This window comes from Gasterosteus aculeatus, chromosome 16, assembly GCF_964276395.1.
Source record: "Gasterosteus aculeatus chromosome 16, fGasAcu3.hap1.1, whole genome shotgun sequence".
Lineage (NCBI taxonomy): Eukaryota > Metazoa > Chordata > Actinopteri > Perciformes > Gasterosteidae > Gasterosteus > Gasterosteus aculeatus.
This window is the reverse complement of record NC_135704.1, coordinates 8870275-8897008: the sequence shown is the minus strand read 5'-3', so window position 1 is coordinate 8897008 and position 26734 is coordinate 8870275. Positions and strand designations below refer to the sequence as shown.

At 43.4% G+C, this 26734-nt stretch overlaps 2 protein-coding genes across 25 annotated transcripts in view; both read right to left on the bottom strand.

The window, feature by feature from the left end:
• LOC120834313 (nectin-1) overlaps window positions 1-26734 on the bottom strand; it is a 71100-nt gene that overhangs the window by 10439 nt on the left and 33927 nt on the right. The window contains exons 1-8 of one of the 24 annotated variants that reach the window (XR_013452982.1): window positions 21050-21449; window positions 18826-19155; window positions 18431-18733; window positions 15799-15892; window positions 14394-14571; window positions 10484-10586; window positions 10300-10384; window positions 1856-10029 (exon numbers count right to left, since the gene is read on the bottom strand). The exons of 11 other annotated variants lie outside the window; for them this stretch is intronic. Coding sequence is in view for 8 of the 13 variants with exons in the window: in XM_078090327.1 (XP_077946453.1) it covers window positions 10006-10029; window positions 10300-10384; window positions 10484-10586; window positions 14417-14571; window positions 15799-15892; window positions 18431-18733; window positions 18826-19155; window positions 21050-21095 (1140 nt within the window). In the remaining 5 variants the exon portion in view is untranslated. 12 more of the 24 variants (XR_013452983.1, XM_078090328.1, XM_078090327.1 and 9 more) reach the window with 12 other exon arrangements.
• On the bottom strand, window positions 22432-26541 carry LOC120834317 (uncharacterized). The gene is made up of 6 exons (XM_078090333.1): window positions 26504-26541; window positions 26014-26122; window positions 25602-25919; window positions 25423-25504; window positions 23117-23180; window positions 22432-23033 (listed from the first exon to the last, which is right to left on the bottom strand). Exons 2-6 carry the CDS (start codon window positions 26087-26089, stop codon window positions 22932-22934), a joined length of 642 nt encoding a protein of 213 aa, XP_077946459.1. The 5' UTR covers window positions 26090-26122; window positions 26504-26541; the 3' UTR covers window positions 22432-22931.

The following is a 26734-nucleotide window of genomic DNA, read 5'->3' as shown; positions in this document are numbered from 1 at the left end:
TTATAGTCATATAAAGTACATCTGTAGATTCCTCGATCGTCAGGCTGAACGTTTGAAATATTCATCTTTGAGGGGAAGTTTGTGTCTATTGTCAGTCGGTGTGAAGTGAAATTTGAAAAACTCTTATTCAATGAGACATGAAATACAAAAGATGATCCGCCTTTGGTCCAATGGATTAGCGATACTTTTGTCTTGGACACGTTGCAGGTGAAGGTGACGGACTCTCCTCTGTACACCGATATTTTCCTCTGCTCAACTGCATTACTATCTAACATTGAAAGAAACAACCAATCAATACAAATACAATCTGTAATTAAATGTAGAGAATGAACATAAATAACAAACACAAATGTCCTCTGTACCTGCAGAGACTTGGCACATCGTGAACAGTGTGATGGAGAGAAGAGCTGCTTGGTTCAGGTGGAACATGATGACCATCAGACAGAGAAAGACCGACTGCAAGTTTCACACCTCGATGTATTTGTGGAGGAGGCGCAGAGAAAAGGAAGTGGTTAGTTGTTAGTTCGGCTGCTCACAGCTCAGCTTTGTGCTGTAAGTCAGAGGAACAAAGAGACATTAAGTCAACGTGGGAACCAAACAATTAGAAAGCTGAGGAACAAACTCCAATAAATATATTATAAGTAATCTTTATGTTCTTCATTATTGTTATAAACACAATTTAATTATTACAATTACATGAAATGCTCAACTGCAGGAAAACCACTTCTGATGGTTCTAAACACCTTTTGGCCGCATCGTGACTAAACTACTGAGTGGCTTCTTACAAGTGATGGACGCTAAAGTAATGGATGCTTTTCATGTTTTAAAAAACAGTAACATGGGACATTTACAAGCGAATCATTTTCCAACATTTTTGTTGTCAGTTACACACGCCCTGTGTATTGAAATTCTTGTGCTTGCCTTTTCTGGAAATCCGACCAATTTTAAAATAAAAATACAATATTTACATAAATGTAAAAATTAGGTAAGGATAAGGCAGAAATGAGGTGCGGAGGAAAAGTGAAAAACTGAGCAGGTTGTAAAATAAAAACTTAAATGAAATGAAATGTGTGCAATATAAAATAACAGTACAGTAACAGTAAGTGAAATCCTAACAAGCTAAAGTGCAGACCAGTTGTGGATTAGGTTATAGAGTCCTCTCAGCTGTTGATGGCTCTAATGGCAGTGGGGAAAAAAGAGTTTTTCAGTCTGGTGGTCCTGCATTTGGCACTTCTGTACCTCCTGCCTGAGGGTAGAAGCGTGAACAGACCATTTTGAGGGTGGGTGGGATCTCTGAAAATGGAGGCAGCTCTCCTGCGAACCCTGCGGTGGTAGATGCTCTGCAGAGAGCATTGTTTAGTTTGTTTAAATGATTTATTATTATGTATCTTTTTTTCCCTCCACGGATAATAAATACCACTATTGCATTATTTTTGTTAATGTTAAAAGCTTTTAAAGTAGAACATACTTAATCAGGGCGGCTTGTTCTTAATCGTGTCCACTTAGTTTTCTCTGTGTTCTCTGACTTCCTGCTACAATCTAATAACAAGCAGCTCAGGTCAAATAGTTTATCTGTGTCTACGTGTTATTCTGTGATAGTTTGTCAACCTGTTCAGGGTGCGCACAACGTTTTCCTATTTTCTACTGGGATTTGCTCCTTTTCAACCTTGTAGATGAAAAGTGATCACAGACAATGGATGGAGAATTATTCTTTAAAATATTGTAAACCTTAAAAAAACCTTCTGTATTTTCCTGCATCATCATGAAGAGTATTAAAAATTCAGTTATATTGCTAATAAGAATAGAAATAGAATACTTGCTACATGTGTGTTTCCCCAACGGAGTTCACAGCTTCTACTTTGAAATATTTTATTGATTTGATCACAAACAACTTTTACAACCACACATCACTAATTACATGAAGTCCTTTCTCTCTGCAGATGTCATTAAGATGTCTCCTCTTCATCGCCCTTTGTGCTTAAACCAAAGACAGTGAAGACATTCTAACAATCTCACTGTTTACTCTTCAGTGTGCTCGCATACTATGACTATGAATCATATCAGCAACACACACTCAGAGACGCCACTGAAATGATCAGAGATAAACCTGTGCTGAGGTCTCTGAATGTGATGCACTTTGTTTGAAAGGACCTTGTGTAATTCTCTCATGAGACACTAGAGGGCACCGACCCCCAACTGAAGCCTGTTAAACTCACATCTTTGCCTTCACAATAAACCACAAACATGGAAACATTCAACACATCACACAACAGATAAACCATTATGAACATTAGGAAACACAAAGAGAAGCATAAATACACAAGTGGAAACACAGTCCTTGAAGTGACCTACTGGTTTTAATGTAATAACGCACAAAGGAATCGGTGTGATTGACGTCCTCTGAAGCTCTTGGTTTCTTGTCTGTTGTTTAACGCTCATTGAAATGTGTCGTCAGCTCAGTGGAGCCCATAGATTGAATTGAGCCTCTCTGTGTACTGACTCCGCCGCTTGTTGTTTCCTGATGGGGGCATCCTTCCGGGGGGTGACTCCATCCTTTTTTTCCATAGAGTCCTTTACAACCATTCTTAGTCTGTCCCCTCGCCTAATTCAAGAATTCTTATAAAGATAGCAGGAAATTCACCCAAATATCTGTCAAGAAAATAATAATGATGACATTTTGGACAGACTTGGATGTAAACTGCAGCTTAACAGCAACAGTAATTCAGCTTTATATGCCTATTCTTCTTATATACATATTCATGGTATAAGACAAAAGGGGAAGCAAAATAATCTAGACACGTAAATTATTAATTGTAAAAGAGTGGGACATTGTTTAGATAGGAGGATGGATGAGGGCACGGCCGAGCTGGGCGGAGCTACTGTTGAGCTGGGCGGAGCTACTCTTGACGTGACAGCCAATTGCTGAGAGCTGTAAAGAAGCTGTGACCACCTCCTGACACAAAACACACCACTTTAAAAAGAAAGACACATTCTTCCAGAAATCTCGACTAAACTAACTAGTTGTTCAGGAGGAGGGTCTCTATAACATTACATTACATTACATTACATGTCATTTAGCGGATGCTTTCATCCAAAGCGACGTACAATAAGTGCATTCCACCATAGGTTACAAACTCAGGAGAACAAGAAACAAGAAAGTGCAATTTCCTCAAATAAGCCAATTTACAATTTGCTATAGATGAGTGACGTTACAAGTACAATTTAAGTGCTACAATTTGTTAGTCTTTAGTCGAGGTAGAGTCAGTCTGTCAGTCTGTTCTGGAACATACCACTATCAATGGACCAGTTCATTTCGTAATTGTACCTTTTTCTGTTGGTTATTAAATCTGTGTTGATTTTAACTTGAGCTGGCTGATTCCTTTGATCTTGCACCACCGGCAAAATTGTGCTGGGCCACATGATCTGATCGATGTTTTGATCCCACAGAAACAAAACTCTGGCAGCTTATTGTAAAAATAAACTGGACTAAAACGAACCACATCCCACACAGATTCCATTTAGTGAGCAACGCCCTTTGATTCCAGCGATGGAACATTAGTGGGGATGTCAACATTTAGATCATCACAAGACCTTTACTTCGTCGTTTTAGGACATAATCACAAATTAAATGGAATATTTTTATAATCCAATTGTATTAGTAGTACTAGCTGTAGAAGTAGGTTTAGCATCAATAGCAGTAGAAACAGCTGTAATACTAATAGCCATAGTAGTATTTGTAATAACATTAATAGTAATTGTAGTATTAATAGCTGTGGAAGTACTAGTAGTATGGTAGTAGAAGTATCAGTTGTAGTACTACTATAAGTACTAGTAACATGCTTAGTGATTGTAGTAGTATTTGAAAGAGCAATACGTATTTCAATGAAACCGCTTCATGGTTAAGGTACAGATAATCATTGAGGCTTTTATTTTGTAATGATGGAATTGGGTGAGGGGGGGTTGGGAGACAGAATGTTTGTTATTCAAACTAAGAAGTTTTTAATTAATAGGCCTCATCACAAACATTACAGTAAGAATTCCCTCCATGGGGCTTTTATTTTGAAATTATTGGATTGGGTGGGGTGGTGTAGATAGAGGGAGAGGAGGAGAAATAGACAGACCGACTGACTGAGTGATTAACAGTGAGAAGAGGTCAGGGGGGAGGAGGGGCGAGTGTCTTTATCATATTGGTCTGTTGACAGAAAGCATAGCTGCGTCATGTGACTCCACTAATGAGGTAATAAGAGCAGCTGTGAGTCACAGACAGAGATAGTGCAGCGTGTGTGCGAGTAACCACGGCAACGGTGCACTTATTGGATTGGTGGGGTGGGGGGGTGTAGATAGAGAGAGGGAGGGTGAGAGGGTGAGGAAGGGAGGGGTGGTGAGGAAGAGATAAAGAGAGAGAGAGAGAGGAGGAGAAATAGACAGACCGACTGACTGACTGAGTGATTGACAGTGAGTAGAGGTCAGGGTGGAGGGGGGAGGGGGGGCGAGTGTCTTTATCATATTGGTCTGTTGACAGAAAGCATAGCTGCGTCATGTGACTCCACTAATCAGGTAATAGGAGCAGCTGTGAGTCACAGACTGTAAATGTAAATGTTAAATGTAGATCTAAATGTTCACTCTACATATCAGACTTGACGACTGAACATGACAATATTTACGGCGCGGCAAGACAAGCTGGCAAGTCTGGATGAATTAGCTCTTGTTTTAGAGCAGGGGTGTCAAACTCATTTCAGGTAGGGGGCCACATACTGTCCACGTTAAAGTCATGCGGGGGTTCACGGGCGTGCAACGTTGCGCAACCCCCCTTTGACGGGACCATCGGCAATTAAAGACAAAAATGTAGTGTTGAGTTCTAATTAAAGTGCAAGTGCAAAAAAGCAATCCACATCTAAAAGTAGCACTTCAAATCTTATGAAGCACCTGTTGAAACAACACTCTTCAACAAAGCTAGTAGCGAAAGACCACAGCCCTATGGATGCTGACAACCAAGGCTAGAATTGGAAAAACTGCAATAACGTCATGTCAAGAAGGGGTGTCTAGACAACGAAGTGAGCGCAGCAGGAGGGCCGCAGCAGAAAGTCACGGAGAGATGGCGATGTTTTACGAGTGTCTTAAAAGTGTCCTACTAGTGTTTCACCACTGTTTTGTTGTTCAATTTGACACGGGCGTGTGGCGGAGCCAAATGCAGCACAACGGCACGGAGTGTTTGGTTAACGCTTTTATTAAACACGGCCTCACAGCAGGCGTTCGGGCACAATGAGAGGCAGAGCAGAGTTCGGTCCTCAGGATCGGGGAGGAGATGCCCGGAGACAGCTGGTGCGATCGCTGGGCCGTTTGGGGATCCGGAGCACAGGAGCAGAAGCACCGGGCAGTCCAAGGAGCAGGCAACAGAAACCCGAGGCGCTCAGGCAGGACTCGGGGTCGGGGACAGAAGGCTGAGGTGCTCACCGGGGCGGAGACAGACGAACGGGTCGGGAACAGGCAGGGTCGAAACCGGGAGATCAGTCCAAGGTAGAGTGCTGGAGAGACTTGCATAACGCGAAGAACAATCTAGCAATGACAGGCTGGGTGTGCAGTGCTTATGTAGCGGGGCTGATTGTGAATGCGAAGCAGGTGTGGAAGGCAGGAGAGTGACTGATTGTGGATGCGGGGCAAGGAGTCCTCCGTCTCGTCAGGGCCGGCTGTGGATGTAGCAGTGCGGGTATTGGGACGGAGCCTCTTGGCTGCTGGGCAGGTCCTGGAGGGCTGGTCCGGGTGTTGCTGGTGGAAGCTGGTGATAAGTCGTGGGTCGACAATAAAACCGGCGGGGACCCAGGATCTTGTCTCCGGACCATAGCCCTCCCAGTCGACCAGGTACTGGATGCCCCTCCCCCGGCGGCGGGAGGGGATGAGGCGTCGGACAGAATAGACAGGACCTCCATCTACAATGCGGGGAGGTGGGGGGGCCGGGATGGCGGGAACGAGAGGGCTCTCCACCACAGGCTTCATCTTAGAGACGTGGAATGTAGGGTGGACACGCATGGTCCGCGGAAGCTTCAGGCGGACTGCAGCAGGGTTGATGATCTTGAGAATCTTAAATGGGCCAGTGAACTTCTGGGCCAGTTTCTTGGAGTCGTCACGAAGGGGAAGGTACTGGGTCGATAACAAGACCTTCTGGCCTACCCGGTAAGTGGGCGCAGTGGAGCGTCGGCGGTTAGCAGAGGCGGAGTATCTAGTCACCGACCGCTGGAGGTTGGCCCTGGCCTGGGCCCAGGTGCCCCGACATTGGCGGATGAAGGTCTGTAAACTTCAGGGACGGGAAGCGGGTGCAGGAGTCCAGCTGGAGCCTGGTTGGAGGACTTGTTCCGGTTACAGACGGGGCAGGCTTTTACAAACTCCTGGACGTCTTTGTTCAGGGACTCCCACCAGAACCGGCGCCGGAGAAATTCTCTGGTTCGCTGGATCCCTGGGTGGCAGGTGAGATGGGTACTGTGGCCCCACTGGAGCACCTCAGACCGGAGTTGCCTCGGGACAAAGAGTCGGTTGGGTGGGCAGGCGCTGGGACCTGGCTGCTCCTCCAGAGCTGCCTGGACCCTCTCCTCGACTCCCCAGGTGATGGCAGCCGCCAGGCGAGCCGGGGGAAGGATGGTGTCCGCCTCTGTAGTACCCTCCTCCTCCCCCATCAGAAATAGGCGAGACAGGGCGTAGGGCTTGATGTTGCGGCTACCTGGTCGATAGGAGAGGGTGAAATTGAAACGGGTGAGGAAGAGTGACCAGCGGGCCTGCCTGGAATTTAGTCTTCTGGCCGTCCTGATGTACTCCAGGTTCTTGTGGTCGGTCCACACCAGGAACGGCTGTTTGGCCCCCTCCAGCCAGTGCCGCCACTCCTCCAGAGCCGCCTTTACTGCCAGGAGCTCTCGGTTGCCGATGTCGTAGTTTCTCTCTGCGGGGTTCAGTCGGCGAGAGAAGAAGGCGCAGGGGTGGGGTTTCTGGTCGTCGGCGGCCCGCTGCGACAGGACGGCCCCTACGCCAACATCCGAGGCATCCACCTCCACTACAAATTGCCTTTCTGGGTTGGGCATGCGCAGGATGGGGGCGGAGGTGAAGCGGCTCTTCAGGGTCTGGAAGGCGGAGTCGGCCGCAGGTGACCATCGGAAAGGGACCTTGGGGGAGGTGAGAGCCGTGAGAGGGGCTGCCACTGTGCTGTACCCTCGGATGAAGCGGCGATAGAAGTTTGCGAACCCCAGGAACCGTTGTAGCTGTTTTCAAGACTCTGGCACCGGCCGGGCGGTGACAGAGGATACTTTAGCCGGATCCATGCGGATGTCCCCCTGACCGATAATGTACCCAAGGAAGGACACAGAGGGGGCATGGAACTCGCACTTCTCGGCCTTGACGAAGAGCGAGTTTTGCAAGTCTTTGGAGGACCGCCTGGATGTGGTGGATGTGGTCCAGGTATAAAAAGACAAACTTGTCAAGCATGTCCCGTAGGACGTCGTTGACCATGGACTGAAAGACGGCAGGGGCGTTGGTGAGGCCAAAGGGCATGACCAGATACTCGTAGTGGCCGGTGGGCGTATTGAAAGCCGTCTTCCACTTGTCCCCTTCTCGGATGCGGACCAGGTGATAAGCGTTTCGAAGGTCCAGTTTGGTGAAAACGGTGGTCCCCTCCAGCGGGCGGGTATCGGTTCTTTATCGGTTCTTTACCGTGATGTCATTGAGGCCCTGATAGTCTATGCAGGGTCTCAACGTTTTGTCTTTTTTTTGGACAAAAAAGAACCCAGCCCCAGCCGGGTTGGGTTCCAGGAGGGACGGATGATGCCGGCGGACAGAGTCGTTGATGTAATCCTCCATTGCCTTTCTCTCTGGGGCCGAGATGGAGTAGAGGCGGCCCCGGGGAGGGCTAGTGCCAGGGAGGAGGTCAATGGCACAGTCATACGGCCGGTGTGGAGGCAGGGAGGTAGCCTTTGACTTGCTGAAGACCTCCTTGAAATCGTGGTACTCAGCCGGGACGCCCGCCAGATCCGGGGCTGGAGTGGGGCAGGATGGGGGCTGGGGAACGAGGGCTTGTTTCAGGAAGACTTGATGACAGGCTGTGTTCCACCCCAGGATGGACCCTGTCGCCCAGTCGATGTGCGGGTTATGACGGCGAAGCTAGGGGAACCCCAGGAGGAGCGGGATCCGAGTTGAGTCCAGGATGTGAAAAGAAATCGACTCATGGTGGTTCCCGGAGAGCAGCATCTGGACAGGGACAGTCTGGTGGGTCACCATTCCGAGGGCGTGACCATCCAGGGCATTGGCGGGCACGGGCTGAGGCAGAGGCACTCTCTCAATCTCCAACTGCCGGGCTAACTCGCTGTTGATAATGGATACGTCGGCCCCCGAGTCAATGAACACCGCCAGGGTGTGGGAACCCCCTGGCACCAGCAGGCGGCAGTGGCAGATTGGTCTCTTGATGGGGGACAGTTTGGAGGGAGGGCTCACCGGTGCGTCCCCAGTCACTGGTGAGCCTTGGCTTTTCCCGGGCACTTGGAGACAAAGTGTCCCTCTCCCCCACAGTACATGCACAGATTCAGTCTGCGCTGGCGCTCCACGGTTGACAGGGTGGTCCGGCTGAGTTGCATGGGTTCCAGGTCCTCCACCAGGGATCCAGATCGAAGGGATGAAGCCTGGTGTGGCGGACTGCTGCGGCGGGGTTGGAGGCGTCCAGCCCCTCCCTGTCGCCTCTCCTCCTACCGGGCAAGGATGCGTCGGTCAACTCGCCGAGTTAGGTCTATGAGCTCATCCAGGGAGGTGGGTAGGTCGGACATCAGAAACAATTATATTTGAACAACGGCTCGGGGACCGGAGTCCGATTCCTTGGTGTGAGGAATTGGATGTGTGGCGGGAGTGCGTGACAATAGACCGAAATGCGGGACCGTCTGAGAGCCCTGTATCATTTCCCGTTAAAAGTCAGACAGTCTGTCTGTCCCATCAGAAGGGTCCGTCCTCTGCTATAAGGCCCTACCCTTTCCGTAAGGAGTTAATTTCGTTGTGCTTTCCTATTTGCGTTGTGCGTTCCTATTTGCCATTGTGTTTCGCACTTAAGTGCCACCGTCCCCACCCACTCCTCTTACGTTTGCTGCTTATTCCTGATGATAGCGTGCCAAAGAGTAAATTTTTGCGTGCTTCCACTTCGGAAAGTAGCACTTCCATCTCGCTCAAGTTATTTTTTTACCATCTTACTCATTCTTTTTTTCTATATCTTCTGATCATGCAGAGAGGGGAACCGCAGATGCAGGGCTCATTTAAATATTATTTGCATATTTAAGTAGGGGCGTGGACAGGGAGGAGTCGGGTACTCCGACATGTGCGCTCAATTCCACGTTGATTGAGATTTACAAAGGAAATGGGCTTGGATTCATGCGTTCTCACACATTGATACATCCGGATATTTTTGTGCGTGCGAGGGCATTTGAGTTCGATCGTACGCCATTTTTCAGTAAGAAATCCATGCAAGTCTTTGTACATCAGGCCCCAGGTGTCGAGTGAGAATTTTTCTTACATTCGACTTTGCACGGACTGCAGTGCAGCCGATAAGATGGTCAGAGGTGAATAAATTGATTGCTTAGGTATGTTGTTGATGACATGCCTCCTCTGTCAACTGTCGAGTCAATTGCCTTCAGGCAAATGATGTCTGGAGCCACGGGTGGCAGTGTGTTATTGTGACAGGGAGTCTACATATGGGGGCACAGGTGTAATTGACACAGGTAATGATGCATGGGGGACGGGGAGATCACACGGTTTTTACCGCTAGTTAACTTTGTTTTGTATATTTGCACAATATTCTCAGGTTTTCATTCCATACTCTCAAGGTTCCCAATTCAAATTATTCACGAAAACATTGGTCAGTCAGCTAGTTTCTTTTGGGCCTGTAGACATTCTTCATAATCCTTTGTTGTCATCAACAGTTGATGCCGTTGTTGTGAAATCACACACGTGGTGTCAGCACTGGGTCCTTTGCAGTGAGACAACTGTCTTCTAGCTTGTTGCTTCCACGTGTTCCTACAGCAAACAATTTAAGACATTTGATTAAAACAAATTACAAATCGCTCTAAAAATAGCTTTAAAATATCTGCTGAAAAAACATTTTTATCATGAAACTGAAAAAAAACTAATACAGTAAATAAAACAGGTAAAAAACATTCTTTTAGTAGATGTTTTTGTACATTATCGTTGGTTTCTAAAAGAATTAGTAATAAAAAAGGTTATAATTTGAAGGTCAAAAAGCAAAGCACAAATGCACTATAACAAATTTAAAATACGTTCATCTACCTCTACCACTTCCAGTGGCTCCAATTCTTGGACTGTCGCCGTCTCTGCACGCGTGTCCTCTCCTGTCCTGTCCCTAATAAACACACTAAAGATATAAAATACATAATACAATACATTATAAAATACATTTTCTACACTTAGCAGTATATTAAACTTAAGTGTGCAGTACTACTGTTCTCGGTACCGTATAAATTTCCCCGTCTTGTACATGTAACACAGAGCAGAGACTCCAACAAGCATCATGATGATCAGAATCACAAATAAGATCCAACAGGCACGGCAGACTTCTGAGGAGAGACAGGACACAAAAAAAGTATTAAAAAATGATATACTGTACTGTATTGCCAGTTAATCACGTGTACCTACTTAAATGTTGTTTATCCTACTGTTACGTCCCCCAGCTTGTGTTTGTTGCTACATGTGTTTGGGTTCATGCAGTGTCTTGATTACAGATGAGCCACACCTGAGCAGAACCTGTGTTGGCGCTACAAAGGCTTCCTGAGCGTTCTCGGAGGCGCACACAGATCCTTGAGAATGCATAACGGCGCTTGCTGCTGCCAAGATCGCCGTTCAGCCGTCCACCCGGCAGTGAAAACGTTCCGCATTTGTATTTTGTTTTAGTTTGTTGTTAAGATACCTTTAATATCCATTTTGTTAAATAAAATACCCCTAGCTTATTGTCACAAACAGACGTTCCCCGTCTCCGGAATACTAAGGTCCGAAGCTCGGGATATCAGTCACCCCTCTGTGGCACGTGACAATGGTTTGTGCCACTCAGGATCAGCCCACTGAGCGGGCACGCCCACTCCTGCTTAAGGAAGTTTTTCCTTTAGTTAGCACATCCTTATTAGATATTATGAATCTGTCTTTGTTGACAGGACATGTACCACAGTCCTTCAAGGTAGCTGTAATTAAACCTCTTCTTAAGAAACCTACTCTTGCTTCAGAGGTGCTGGCTATCTACAGACCTATCTCTAATCTTCCCTTCCTCTCTAAGATCCTTGAGAAATCCGTCGCAAATCAATTATGTGACTTTCTACAAAACAATGCTTTGTTCGAGGATTTCCAGTCAGGATTTCGAGTGCATCACAGTACAGAAACAGCACTGGTGAAAATTACGAATGATCTTTTACTTGCATCGGACCAAGGACTCATCTCTTTTCTTGTCTTGCTGGACCTCAGTGCCGCATTTGATACCATAGACCATTGTATCCTGTTGCAGAGACTAGAACATTTAATTGGTATCAAAGGAACTGCACTCAGCTGGTTTAAATCCTACCTATCGGACCGATCCCAGTTTGTGCTTGTAAACGGTGAATCCTCAAAGACCACCAATGTTGGTCACGGAGTCCCACAAGGTTCTGTACTTGGACCGATCTTATTTACCCTCTATATGCTTCCTTTGGGCGATCTTATCAGGAAACACCGCATAAACTTCTATTGTTATGCAGACGATACTCAACTTTATCTGTCGATCAAGCCAGAAGAGACGGACCAGTTAGTTAGACTTCAAGAATGTCTTGGAGACATCAAAACTTGATGACCGGCAACTTCCTGATGCTAAACTCAGAAAAAACGGAAGTTATCCTGATAGGCCCAGAGCGCCTTCGAAGCCAGCTGTCACGTGATACAGTTTTTATGGATGGAATTGCTCTGGTACCCAGCAGCACCGTCAGGAATCTGGGAGTTCTCTTCGACCAGGATATGACCTTCAACTCGCATATAAAGAAGACTTCAAGGACTGCCTATTTTCATCTACGTAACATATCAAAAATCAGGAACTTCCTGTCTCAAAGTGATGCAGAAAAATTAGTTCATGCGTTTGTCACTTCCAGACTTGACTACTGTAATTATTTGTTATCAGGCTGCTCTTGTAAATCTCTTAAGCCTCTCCAGTTGATTCAGAATGCTGCAGCACGTGTATTAACAAGAACTAAGAAAAGGGATCATATCACTCCTGTATTAACTTCTCTGCACTGGCTCCCTGTTAAATCAAGAATAGATTTTAAGGTACTTCTCCTCACCTACAAGGCACTTGCTGGTGAGGCACCGTTGTATCTTCAAGAGCTTGTAACACTGTATTGCCCTACAAGGCAACTGCGCTCCATAGATGCTGGGTTACTTGTTGTTCCTAGGGTTTTAAAAAGTAGGCTGGGGGCCAGAGCCTTCATTTATCAAGCTCCTCTTTTGTGGAACCAGGTTCCACTTTCAGTCCGGGGGGCAGATTCTGTCAGCTCTTTTAAAGTAAAACTTAAAACGTTCCTCTTTGATTCTGCCTATAGTTAGGGCTGGCTCAGGTTAGTCCGGACCAGCCCTTAGTTAAGCTGCTATAGGCTTAGAATGCCGGGGGAATTCTTAGGACACACCAAGCTCCTCTTGCACGCTCTTGTTCTACCATAATTCACGTTTTATTAATGCACATGACTAATTCAGCTTCTTTCCGGGAGTTTTTTTTTGTGCTTTCTTCCCTATCAGGTCTCCGTAGATCATGGTTCCTTCGGGACCCTGGTCCTGACACCTACCGTGGCCATGCTGACGCCTGCTGCTGCCATCATCATCATCATTATTTTAGATATTAATCATATTACTTTACTCATAAACCGACATTACCCTCTCCTAAAATCTCTGTGCTCTCCCTCCCCACAGGCTTCTGTGGATGGTGGTTCTATGTGATGGTGGTTCTATCTGATGGTGGTTGCCCCTGCAGTGGTCCTGCTGTGCGCCTGGCTTACTACTCACAACTACTTCATTACTATCATTTCTGTCATAGGAATTGCATGTATTATACATTGTTCATTCTGTACACATGGCATCCATTGTAGTCTGTCCATCCCGGGAGTGGGATCCCTCCTCTGACGTTCTCCCTAAGGTTTCTTCCCTTTTTTCCCTCTTGTAAGGGTTTTTTCATTTTTTGGGGAGTTTTTCCTGTGCCGATGGTGGGTATCGGGGCAGAGGATGTTGTATGTGTACAGACTGTAAAGCCCTCTGAGGCAAATTTGTAATTTGCGATAATGGGCTATACAAAATAAAATGACTTGACTTGACTTGACTCCCACCAACGCACCTGTGGCTCGTCTCTCATCAGGAGAGGTTGGGCATTTAAGCTGCCGAAGCCTCAGAAGCTGGTGCGAAGTCTTGTGCATGTTGCCATCACATTCTGAGCGTTCTCTTGATATCCTGTTTCTGCCTACCTGTTATTGACCTCTCGTTTGTCCCAGACCTCGTTCACGCCTGCCTGACCCTCGACGGTACCTCCGCGCTCCCGGCTTTCGACCCCTGCCTGTTCACCGGACCCTACCACGCCTGATCCTTGTCTGTACCCCGCTAATAAAACTGCGCTCTGCGCTTGAGTTCACTCTGGTCTCTTGTGGTGCGTTACACTTATTTTGATACGAGCCGGTTTGTGTGTGTCTCGCCTTTATGTTAAGGGTGGTATGCGACCGCCCGTAACACCTACTCTACTTTCAGTGGTTTCTCAGCTCCTTTTATCAGATGAAGTCAGACTAGGAGGTTTAAAAACATGATGAAACCTGAAAGGAAACAATACTTGCTTACTGAATCTTTCTGCCTGATTTAATGAGATTTATAATTAAGTAACTAATGAATAATGAATATTCACCCTTCCAATTTCAGTGTGCAACTTGGTCATTCATTTCACTTCATTTTTTTTTTTTTAGAAGAGAGCCAACGGTCAGGAAGGGAGAGTAAATACATGCTTTAACTTCTCAGCAGTGATATTCTTACACTTTCATTATTTATTGTTTAGCTGGCAGTGTTTCCTCTCCAACTGTCTGGGTAGTTGGTAAACCGTCTCAAGCAGCGTTCCTTCAGTTTCTGGATACAAAGACTTTCCACAGCCACATGTCATACGTATCAAATGCTCCAGTGTGTCCTGGTTTCAAATATTTGCTGCAATTCAACTCCAGGCCCTGATATCAGAGCTTCTCCATAGGAGCTCATAGGTTTACCGCCATCGATTATTTAACTGCAATCTCTCTTTTTGTTATTGACGGACAGAAAAAATGAAAACACATTTTGACTCGAAAATCGAAACACACAAAAAGGAACAAAAGAACACTGACACGAAAACTCACATCCAAATATAAGTCGACCTCACCAGAAGTCACATGCACATAGATGTAGCTGTGTTTTTTTCCATACAGGTTGGATGCTTCACACTGGTAGAGGCCATTCAGGTCAGAGGTCATGCTCAGAAACCGTAGCGCTGCACCTTCTACTCTGACAGCAGACTGAAGCCCAGAACGGTCGGATCTGAAAAAGACAAACAAGACTCAGATGACAGCTAAATAAAGACTTAATAAAATAAACCAATTAGGACTCTGAATAATGTTATGTTGATAAAAGTGGAAAGTTTTGATTATATTTTGTAGAAAGACAAACAACGTTTAACATGGAAGATAATAGGGGTGTAACGATTCATTCACTGAATCGATTAATCGATTTATATTCCTGCGGTCCAACTGAATCGATCTTTGCAAATCGGCATTCCGGACGACATATATCGATTACAAATCGATTGAAATGGTACATAATCGATTGTATCGATACTTGGAAACTGCACATTGGATTTAAGTACAAAAATGGTATGGATGTGTGTTTGTTTGTTTGTTTTTTAGCACTTTAGACACGGTAAACGTTACTCGATTCAGTCTGCCTGTCTGTGACGACATCAGTACGCAGCGGCAGCCGCGCGAAACTCTGAACAACAACAAAACACGGCGTGGAGGAGACGACTGCGAGCGAGACATTTACAAACCAACTTATCGATCCAGCGTGTGGAAACATTTGGGCTTTTGCAAACACGGAGGTGTTTTAAATAAGTCGGTGGCTGTTTGTAGAATATGTAGAAGCCAAATAAAAAAACACGGAAACACGACAAATCTTTCCGGCCATCTGCTAAGGCGCCGTGGGATTAAACAACGCCGACAGTCAGGACCTCTAGCAGCGTCACCGCTGCAGCAGCAGCAGGTAACTCCAGCTTTGCAGACACCTCAGGCCTCCCCAGCACCAAACTCAACATCACAGTAACAATTGCCAAGTTTATCTGTAAAGATCTGCGACCCTACAATGTGGTTGAAAATCCGGGGTTCTGTAAATTGATCCAAACATTGTGTAATTATTGTGTAATGTTTACATTGAAAATGGCACTTGATTCAAATAAAAAGGTTAATACATTTGCCATCAATTGTTGTTTGCTTGTTTATAATAATCCATAACTAATTTAAACCTTATTTTCTTACAAGAAACAACAGGGATCTCAGAAACTTTGCCTGCACTGTCCAGTAAAGTTAGTGAATCGATTTCAAGTCACTGAATCGAATCGAATCGTTCTAAATTAACCCAGATCGTCCATGAATCGAATCGGCAACCATGAATCGCGATTCGAATCGAAGTTAAAATAAATCGTTACACCCCTAGAAGATAAGTATTATTTGGTTAAGATTGACTGTTGAAAACTGGTTCATTCAGCTACTGTACCTGCTCCAGATAAATTGTGCATGTGGGTTGGCTTCAGTCTCACATTCAAATGCATCCTCCGATTTCTTGCTGATGTTCACTTCAGTGGGTGGGACTGTGAGAGCAAATGAGGTGTGTTATTGTTATAATAACCACAAATAATATAAATATAATGAGAGAGAAAGAGATCTACAATGACCTTTACAGCTGGTTACAGCTCCTCATTTAATAAAATACATACAAATATATATGCAAACTTGTATTCTCGTTAGACGTCTGATCCACCTGCGGGAAAAGAGCTCCACCCATTCAGCTGAATTATTTCCCTATATCGGTTTAATGAACTGGCCGTCTTAATAGTTTTTATAGATATTCTTTTCGAGCAAAAAAATAATCCAAAATATCCTAATTAGTCCAAATTAGCTTCCAGGTTTAGGCTTTGGTTTTGTGAAGAGAGATTTTGAATGGCCTGGGGGACATCAACTCAGAAAATTCCTTCAATAATTACAATAATATATTATTATGTTACAGAACTGTGATCAAAGAGTAGTTCCTATGCTCAAGAGAGGGTTTTGCCTCTCGGGTGTATTAGAGGGAATTTATCTGGTTTGTAGTGAAAAGAATGTGGGCGTGGACGAGAAAAAAAAGGAAAACATCTGCCCACCAAGTAGATTTAGTAACTGGTTCTCAACACACGGACAAGCCATTCCTTTCTTCCTAGTTGGATTAGATTATTAGGGGTTTCAGTTTTGCCACATACAGTGACTGATAATTACAATGCGTAATAAGATGTGGCATTAATTACATTTATTTGGCTTGAGGAACAAAAATACCACAAGCTAAAAATGTGTGTCACCGTGATCAGGGAACTAAAGAAAGTTCAGAACCTTGGTTCTGGAACCTGAAAAAACAGATTTAAAATCCTTTTAGTTATGTGAATTAGAAAGAGGTTCAGGCACTAACAAAGAATCGTAAGTAGTGAATGGCTCGTTCGCTTGAGTGTGCAGAGTTTTCACGTGACATTTTATTTCTCTTTAAATGTTACAGTGTTATGTGAATATGAGGTGTTCATACAAATCAAATAGTAAGCTGTAACCGTGGCGTCATAATGAGGTTATTCAACTACAGTAAGACAGAACAGAAGACCCAGGTATGAAATGCACGGCCCCATGCTGATATTTAGCTTGTTTATTGTTTAAATGTCTGTTTTTAACGTTTTAATCAATGATCTCAATTGTTTTCCAATTTCCTTTTGCTTCCTGTTTTGATGTTTTTACCAGTTTTATGTGAAGCACTCTGAACTGCCTTGTTGTTGCTCTATAAATAAACTTGCCTGCCTGTGTTAAATGTGCCAGTCAGTAAGAAAAACAGCTGGCGATGCTGCTGTGGTGGCAGGTTGTGTTTGGCTGCAGAGGAAACAGGAATAGAGTAGTTCAGGAAATGGTGCCGATGAAGAGGAATAATTGCTCATTGAGTTTAACCATTGGAAAAACCAGAGGAAGAGGAGTAGAAAAATAACATTCCAGTAGGTCTCCATGATGGAGCTCGTACATTCTTGGTTACCAATCGCTGTCGGTGTGTACGGACATTTTTGTGCTCAGAGAACCAACGAGTAACCTGAGCGTGTCAACTGACTTCAGTCCTTCTACACTGGATCAATGACATGGAACACATGTTGCTCTTCCTGGATTGACCAAGTCCTTTGTCTTAATTCTGTCCTCATGTAGTCTTGACCCTTTACTTTCTTTCACAGGAATGTGAAGAAACACTAGCAAGAAAACCACGAGACAAGAGGAGAGGTCATAACAGCATGAATGTCACGAGGAAGAGAACTGTTGATCAGCATCAAGAGCTCACAGAGGTTTTGTGCTCATAATATTACAGACAGAAATCTCTCCAGCTCTGTAACTTTACAAGTAGAGACGTTTTTTTCTTGCTGCTTTTACCGCCTCAGCAACATTAAATAGTACCTGAATAATGTGAGAATGTAGGCTTTTTTAGTCGCATAATATCCATCCCGGGAATCGTTTAGAACCTCACAGCGACAGCAGAGACCCAATCAGCCAAAACAACTGAGAACACATGTGATGGTGAACATGCAAACATTGTCTTCATCTACTGCTTTTAATTAATCCATCCATCCATCCATTGTCAAACCGCTTATCCTGCACACAGGGTCGCGGGGGGGCTGGAGTCCATCCCAGCCAACTTCGGGCGATAGACAGGGTACATCCTGGATTGCTCGCCAGCCAATCGCAGGGCCAACACAGAGACACACAACCATTCACACTCACATTCACACATCTACGGGCAATTTAAAGTCCCCAATTAACCTGATCCCCAGAGCATGTCTTTGGACTGTGGGAGGAAGCCGGAGAACCCGAAGAGAACCCACGCAGACACGGGGAGAACATGCAGACTCCACACAGTAAGGCCACTGGGTGGAATCGAACCCAGGACCTTCTTGCTGTGAGGCGACAGTGCTAACCACCACGCCACCGTGCCGCCCCCTAATTAAATGATTAAATAATTAATAATAATTAGTTAATAATTAAAAAAATAATTAAATAGGAAATAAATTCCTAAACGCCAATGATAAATGAAGAAGAATGCTCCACATTGTAAGTGCGTGATGAAGCGTGTGTGTACTCACAGTAGATCTGTATGTTGAAAGGCAGCCTCTCCTCTTTTGACAGGGCTGCATTAGTGACGATACACTCAACCAAGTGACCGTGGATTTCTCTGCTCGGCGCTCCAGACAGCGAGCTGACTGTGGTTGTCGTACCGTCGTCATGACGGGTGACGTGAGTTCTTTCCGTCACTTTTTCTGCCAAAGTACCTTTGAGCCAACGCACCTCTGCAGCAGGTTTGGAACCAGCTGCCTTGCATGTAACGAGGGGAACTTCTTCTTCACCCAAAATAGGACGATTATCCTCAAGGCTTGTGAGCGGAGGCACTAGCAGAGTAAGAGCAAGTTAGAGAAGTCCACATGTGAGCATGAAGGTCAACGCTGTTTCCTCTCACACACATTTATACAATGAAACATACCAAGCACGTTTAGAAGTATCTTTGTCTGGACATTTCCAGAGGGGAACAGAGTGAAGATACACGTGTAGGTGCCTTCATCTCTCAAAGTGATGTTGGAAAACCGTAGCGATCCGTTGTAGTCGCTAACGTCCCCAAAAAATTCAAATCGTTTATCCACTCCGTTGACGAATTTCATTCCAGTAATGGGTTTAATCAAAATTAAATTGTCCTCCTCAGGTTCCTTCCTCCATGCCATCTGGGTGAGGGAGTCCTTAGCGTTGATGAGTTTACACGGCAAGATGCTCGTCCCTCCTTCCACCACGGTCACGTTTCCTCCAATCACCTGGAGAGCTGTAAGGTAAATAAAATCTCATCAAGAATAGGATGCTTAGTTAGGAAGCAAAAAACAGTAAATAATGCCAAATAATTTTGCTGCACCAATTAATAGATTCATCCAAAATAGTCTTATGTACGCTGACTTCCAAACAATGACTGATGTGTAATTTCAGAATCTCCAATCTTAGTATAGGAAGGTCATTTAATTTTCTGTAAAAGTGCATACAAGTCTTGAACGCATATACTTTCAGCATTGTGGGGACCTATTGAACAGTAAATGTATCATACCTTTAATATTCAAAAACTAGCTTTTTGATTGTACACATGTAGAACATTTGGGGGGGGGGGGGCGTGGCAAGGCGTCTGTCAGGTGTCAGCAGAAACACTCATTCGGCACTTGACCTACCCACCAGCTTCCAATTTAGAAAAAACATTTGTTTTCACATGCAGCTCAGAGAGAAGACAGAAAATAGCAGAGAAAGTTGATTTTGAAGCACTGAGTTGAAGGAGCAGCGATCAAAGTTCACAGAGCCTCAGATCTTCATGGATTAGATTAATATGATAAAGATGAATAATAAAATAATAGTGATCCATTTGAACATGGTTAAGTGTATTTACAGACACAGTGTGGTGGGACAGGTGAAAAAAAAGTAAACTAAATAGTCAGTTGTGTTAACATACGTTAGGAAATGTGTTCAACTGTTCCATTGTCCTGTACAGAAACCGAGATGTGAATACAGTTTTATCGCTTTTTTCATTGAGTTCCAGTGCGCAGAACTGATGCCCAACTGTGTTTTATTCCTCTGAAAGTATATCCGGGCTAGAACAGCTTACATCCGTTAACAAGTTGTTTCCGTTTTGTTTGTATGTATATACTACATGTGTAGTTTGTGTGTAAATTGTTGTAATGGTAATTTTTTATTGTGAAACATAAAAACATGCACATTGTGTAAATAATGAATCATGTTAGAATTTTATATATAGTAAATATATGGTTTGAAATACAATACTTAATCTTAATGAATCCTTTGTACACATCCCATGAAGCTTGATCTGTAATTTTATTTAACATTATGGTGAAAGTACAATGAAAGGCAAAACTTCAACTCAAATGAATGTGAATACAACATTTATCTACTATTTAATCAATATATTCTATTACTGTTGGGAAGACACCATGTAAGTAAACCAATCAACCAATCAAGCACCAAAACAGTTTGTCCGCAGGAGTTGTAGGATATTAGAAAAAAATACACGACCCGGTTAATAAAATTAATAAAAATGCATATAGTGTAAATCAGAATACAGCCATGATTTTGAAACTGTGTAATCAATAAAGTAATGACAATACTGTAAAACCACTGTAACTCTGCAACTGTAATAGAATAATACCAATGTACAGTTATTATTGTATTTGATGTAATCAACTGGAATGCATGCATGTAATACTTAAACAACAACTGATATTGACTAAGGATCATTCGAAATCCGAGTTACATTGAACTCACCAGAAGACCACTCCCAGAGGTGTGGACACTGACTTTCACACCTTTAAGCATTGTTATAAATACCTGTAGGAACCATTGTTCTAGTTCGCTGGTGGAGGCAACAGACGGGCACTAGGGATGGTCAAAGGACTGACCTGGGGCCTGTTGGTTGCTGAGATGTTCTTTTTACCACAACAACATCTCCTTTATTAAATACATTTGATTTTAACCTTTTGATCAGCGATGACCTCTGTCCGTCCGGCGTTTCTTCATTTTTGAACACAACAGAGTAAAGATAATTAATTAATGTATCTGCACATGTAGATATATATGGTTGCTGCGAAGGTGCCACGTCATTAAAAGCTCATCGTTTCCTTGACGTTAGTTGTATAAAAGAAAATCATTTATTCATGGCTACGTACCGTCTACAGCTGTGATCAGGATCATTGTGGTTAGAAATAAGAGCATCGCGCTCCGCCGCAAGATCACGTCATCCGTTACACGCGATCCCGATCTGCCTCCTTCCGCACCCGCGGAGATTGAGGCGCGCACCCGCTTTAGTTCATTCAAATCATTGCGTGTTTGGCGGCTCTCTGGTAGACATTTGAGCTAATTTGAGCTAACCTTTAGCTGTTCGTTAGCATTGTGCTGACTAGGAATTACCCACAAGTCATTGCAATGGGACGTCACGTCCCAAACGGCATGATTTTTTTTGTGAAAGCGCCTGAAAGACGCTTGAATCATAGAGTAAAAATTAAATAAATACCCTCAGTTGTAAATCATATTTTCTGACGTTGTCTTTGTGACGTAACATGTGGAAGCAAAGTGTTGTCCCCTTTATATCCACACAATTTAAAGCCCTCGCCCACAACGAGTAAACAGGTGACGTCAGTTGAGTCTCTGAGGGGTCGGCTGGGAGATGAGAATTGGGCCTGTCAACATCTTTTTTGACATTGTCAAGGTGATGTGGTAAGTTGCAGCAAAGAGCAAATTTACACCACGACAAGCCCTTCTGTCGCTTGACAGCAGAAGCCCTTTAAGGTGAAAACTCACATGAAACTCACATGGAAGTCATTTAAGTTGTTTTGTGAAAACATTAAAAACCTAATCCAAAATGACTGCTAATTTCATGAGGAAAGAGCCTGGAAGGCGTTTAAACATGGAGTAAAAGGTATGAAATAAATACCCTCAATTATACTATTATATACTTTTATCTTGTTATGGTGACGTGATATGTTGCAGCACAGAGGTGTCCCATTTATATTTACGCTATTTCAAACCTTTACACACTCTGGCTCGACAGGAAAAGCCTTATAGATCAAAAACATGAAATGGAGCCAGAGATGCTGATCTTATTATTATTATTTAGGAAGATATGCGTTACCTTTTGAGCATTTATTTTAGACCGAGAAAATACCATTTTCCGTTCATTTAAATTAAATTAAAATAGCTTCTTTTAGCTAAAAGTAATGTAGCAATTCGACTGCAGAAGACATTTATCAACACAGTCAACAAAAACTACTGCAGCAAAGAAAACATGGTCTGTGTACTCCTCCCTCCTGAATGTGTGTGTTGCGGACTGAAAGATAACATCTTCTTATTTATCTGTTTGCTACAATATGTTGGATTCATGTTAAAGACAATACAATTCTGATTCAGAAGACATTTAAATTTGTGGGGAAAAAAAGATATATATATATATATTTACCAAATGGTAAATCAACCAAACATCCCCCAATCCCCCTGCAGTACGAGCGCAGACGCCCTGTTGAAGACCTCTGCAATAAGCTATTTTTGGCAAATATTAGTTCTCTTTTTGCACAACTTTCTTTGCATGGTTCCAACAAAGTGATTGCACATTTTATTTGTTTTTGTCTGATGGACCAATCTGGTTTACATGAAATCAGCAATCAGCAACACACACTCAGAGACGCCACTGAAATGATCAGAGATAAACCTGTGCTGAGGTCTCTGAATGTGATGCACTTTGTTTGAAAGGACCTTGTGTAATTCTCTCATGAGACACTAGAGGGCACCGACCCCCAACTGAAGCCTGTTAAACTCACATCTTTGCCTTCACAATAAACCACAAACATGGAAACATTCAACACATCACACAACAGATAAACCATTATGAACATTAGGAAACACAAAGAGAAGCATAAATACACAAGTGGAAACAGTCCTTGAAGTGACCTGCTGGTTTTAATGTAATAACGCACAAAGGAATCGGTGTGATTGACGTCCTCTGAAGCTCTTGGTTTCTTGTCTCTTGTTTAACGCTCATTGAAATGTGTCGTCAGCTCAGTGGAGCCCATAGATTGAATTGAGCCTCTCTGTGTACTGACTCCGCCGCTTGTTGTTGGTTCCACTGGCTGTGCCGGCCTGCGGTGGATTGAGGGTCGTCTACGGAGGAAGGAAGTGAAGAATGTAAGTTCAACGCCGTAGCAGAGACAGGAAAGGAAAGAGGACGACAAAGTTCTTCTGACCTCTCCTGCTGAGTGGAGAGGAAACTGGTCGTGACTCTGGTTTGATTTTCTGGCTCTGATTTTTCTGAAAAGATCAAGTTCAAAGTTAAATACAGTTTTGTGATAACAATTTATTCACAGTCAATGACGGAATTACTAGTCAGATTCTTTACTTTCAAGTACTAGCGGTACAATCTTGAATGACTTTGTCAAATTACAGAAGTACTTTCACCGTGTTGTTCCCTAATTCAAACGTTTGGGCTGGAAAGTTGGATCTGTATTGAGTTCAAAGCTACTTGAGTAGGCATGCAAAAATGGTAAAAGAATAATAATATAAACAAAAAGAGCTAAGTTTCCCCAAGTGGAGGCAATGACCACCTTTCATGTGTGTAACTTAATTTGTGAGCTTTTGTATCTTCCACTGTGAACCAAAGTCACACAACCAAACTCCACCATTGTTGAGTTGAGTTGCAGACCGAGCCCCTCTCTGGCTGGGAGGTAGGTTTAGGTGTGTCTCTCAGGCTGGAGGCTGAGATTTTAATGCACCAGGTGGAGAGGATCTGGCGATCAGGGGGGTTGGAGGCACTCACTCACAGGACAGTGAAGAGCGAGCAGTGTGAGAAAGCGAGATTGAAGAGCTTGGAAGGAGGAGACTGCAGGAATAAAGCTTGCAAAGACTGAAGAAGGAGCCGGTGAGCTTTTGAGTGGCTGACTACTTATGGCATCAAATGCAAGATCAAATGTTCATATGTTCAAATGTTCACACATTTAGTGTGTGTTTTAAAAAGTATTCAAGCTAAAAGTAATTGGATAAAAATTGATTTGTGTGTATTCAGCGGAGTTAAAATCTGCTAAAGTTTAAAGGTTAAAATCATCATTAAATAGTGTTTTAAAAATGTATTTAGTATTGGGATACTTTAAATTTGGGTTGTCTTTCTACTTATTTTGAGGTTAATTTCCAGTAGATTATAAATTAACTATGTGATTTTGGGTATGTGAATTGATTATGGTTTCTTGGGTTATATTTCTTTGACCTTACATCAAATACAAGCAAATCAGCTGTTTCATAATTGGTTTGTTTCTTCAGATGATGTCGATTACATAACTTGTTATGGGTCAGCTGCGGTTTTCTCCCCATCCTGTGTGTTTGTACCTTCCTTTTCCCCGGTGTGTCTGTCTGTGCTGTTTGTCTCCACCTACAAGAGGCGTGGCCAGTCATCCAGAACCGTCCCCACACAGCTGATCTCCATTCCACCATTCACCCCTACAGTATTTTAAACCCGGGCTTTCTGCTTCTCCAGCGCCAGATCGTTATACACCCCTGTGTGGTAACTTGACTTCGTATCCTGGCTCCCCACGACTTTGAGTATTCATACTGTTCTTGTGCTGATCCCTGATTCCTTTGTCCAGATTCTGCTGTCCCTCCTCTGACCTGCCGTGCCACCTGCCTCCGTCCCTCTGGCGTCCCCACCATTGAAATCCCCCGTCATTAAACTCGTTCTACAGATTATCAGTCCTGTGTGATCTCTGTGTGCTGGGTCAAATCTCCTTCCTAACATAACTAATAATTAATAGGTACGCCCTGTGCTGTGTTTTTGACAGGAGGTTATTTTTGATGTGCTAGTCGGTATTCCTCGTATGTTAACAGTGTTGTTTGTAGGAGGACTAAAGCAGAGCATTAAGCTACTCGGTGAGATTCTATTAACTGCTGTATCAAAGGTCAGGACGGACACAATGTCAAGAGCATCACAAAGGGCATTTTTGATTTTTCATGGGATGACACCAATAAGTCAGGAATTGAAATCCACCTCATTTTCCAGAACAGACGACAGCTCTGCATCAGGAATGAGAAAGATTCTCCGAAAAAATTAGGAGAAAAGCACTTTTGTTGTTAAAGTGCTTTTTAAATCACCGGCACCTCCCCAGTGTGTTAAAGCCCTTTGTGTACTTTGTTCCTTGTCGCGTCATTTTATGTAGTTGGTGTTTGTGAATGTTCTATCCTGAACATCTTGCCTGTTCCTGGTCCGTGTCTGCGTTTTTCAGTGTCCGTGTTTTTTTGGATTTCGGATTTTTGGATTAATTAAAATGACCTTTTGTTGTCAAAACTATGCGTTTGAGTCCTGCCTCTGCCTACCCGATTCGTGACAGTAACAGTTCGGGCAACCCTACTACAATTTCACACAATGTGCACAGATGGTGCTGAGGAAGTCATTGTCCACAAAGATGAAGAGAAAATAACTTGTGTTTTAAACAGTTTCAACTTTTGTCACAACAATTACTGCTACTACACTTTCCACACACAGCAATGAATGGAAACTATTACTCACCTGTAGAGACAAACAGCTGTGATGAAGAAACTTAGAAGAGATCCAGTTGCAGTTGTGATATATAACCACAAATAACTGAATTCTGCACAAAATAACATTAGGAATTAAGGAATTAATTTAGGTTTGAGGTTTGAAATGCAGTGTGTCTGTAGAGGTGAATTGTTTTGTGCTCTACTTACCTTCATGTTCCTCAGACACCGTTAAATTCCACTCAATACTCCTCGTGCGTTTCTCTTCATATAAAGTACATCTGTAGATTCCTGCATCGTCAGGCTGAACGTTTGAAATATTCATCTTTGAGGGGAAGTTTGTGTCTATTGTCAGTCGGTGTGAAGTGAAATTTGAAACAGTCTTATTTGATGAGACTTCAAACACAAAAGATAATCTGTCTTTGGTCCACTGGATTTGCGATACTTTTGTCTTGGACACGTTGCAGGTGAAGGTGACGGACTCTCCTCTGTACACCGATATTTTCCTCTGCTCAACTGCATTACTATCTAACATTGAAAGAAACAACCAATCAATACAAATACAATCTGTAATTAAATGTAGAGAATGAACATAAATAACAAACACAAATGTCCTCTGTACCTGCAGAGACTTGGCACATCATGAACAGTGTGATGGAGAGAAGAGCTGCTTGGTTCAGGTGGAACATGATGACCATCAGACAGAGAAAGACCGACTGCAAGTTTAACACCTCGATGTATTTGTGGAGGAGGCGCAGAGAAAAGGAAGTGGTTAGTTGTTAGTTCGGCTGCTCACAGCTCAGCTTTGTGCTGTAAGTCAGAGGAACAAAGAGACATTAAGTCAACGTGGGAACCAAACAATTAGAATGCTGAGGAACAAACTCTAATAAATATATTATAAGTAGTCACTTTTCTCACTTTGTTTCTCATTATTGTTATAAACAGAATATAAGAAACACACATGAAATGCTCAACTGCAGGAAAACCTTTTAGCCACATTGTGACTCTGAACTACTGAGTGCCTTCTCACAAGCGATGGATGCTATCAGGAACCATAAACAGGTCTTGAGGATAAAACTCCAATGGTGCTCAATGTGAAATAAAAGTGTTACCTGCTATCACCCAATTTCTTCTGGGATCTGCTCCCCTGCAACCCTGAAAATACAAGCAGTCACAGATTTAGGACGTAATTCAGAATGTCTATACATGTCTTTACGTGAAGTAAATCTAAATAATGAGCATTACAAACAACAACAAATAATATATAACGTGTATTCAAATATTTTGGTAATGCACACAAAGTGATGGTGATTGATGATTGATTTATTGATTGATGATGATTA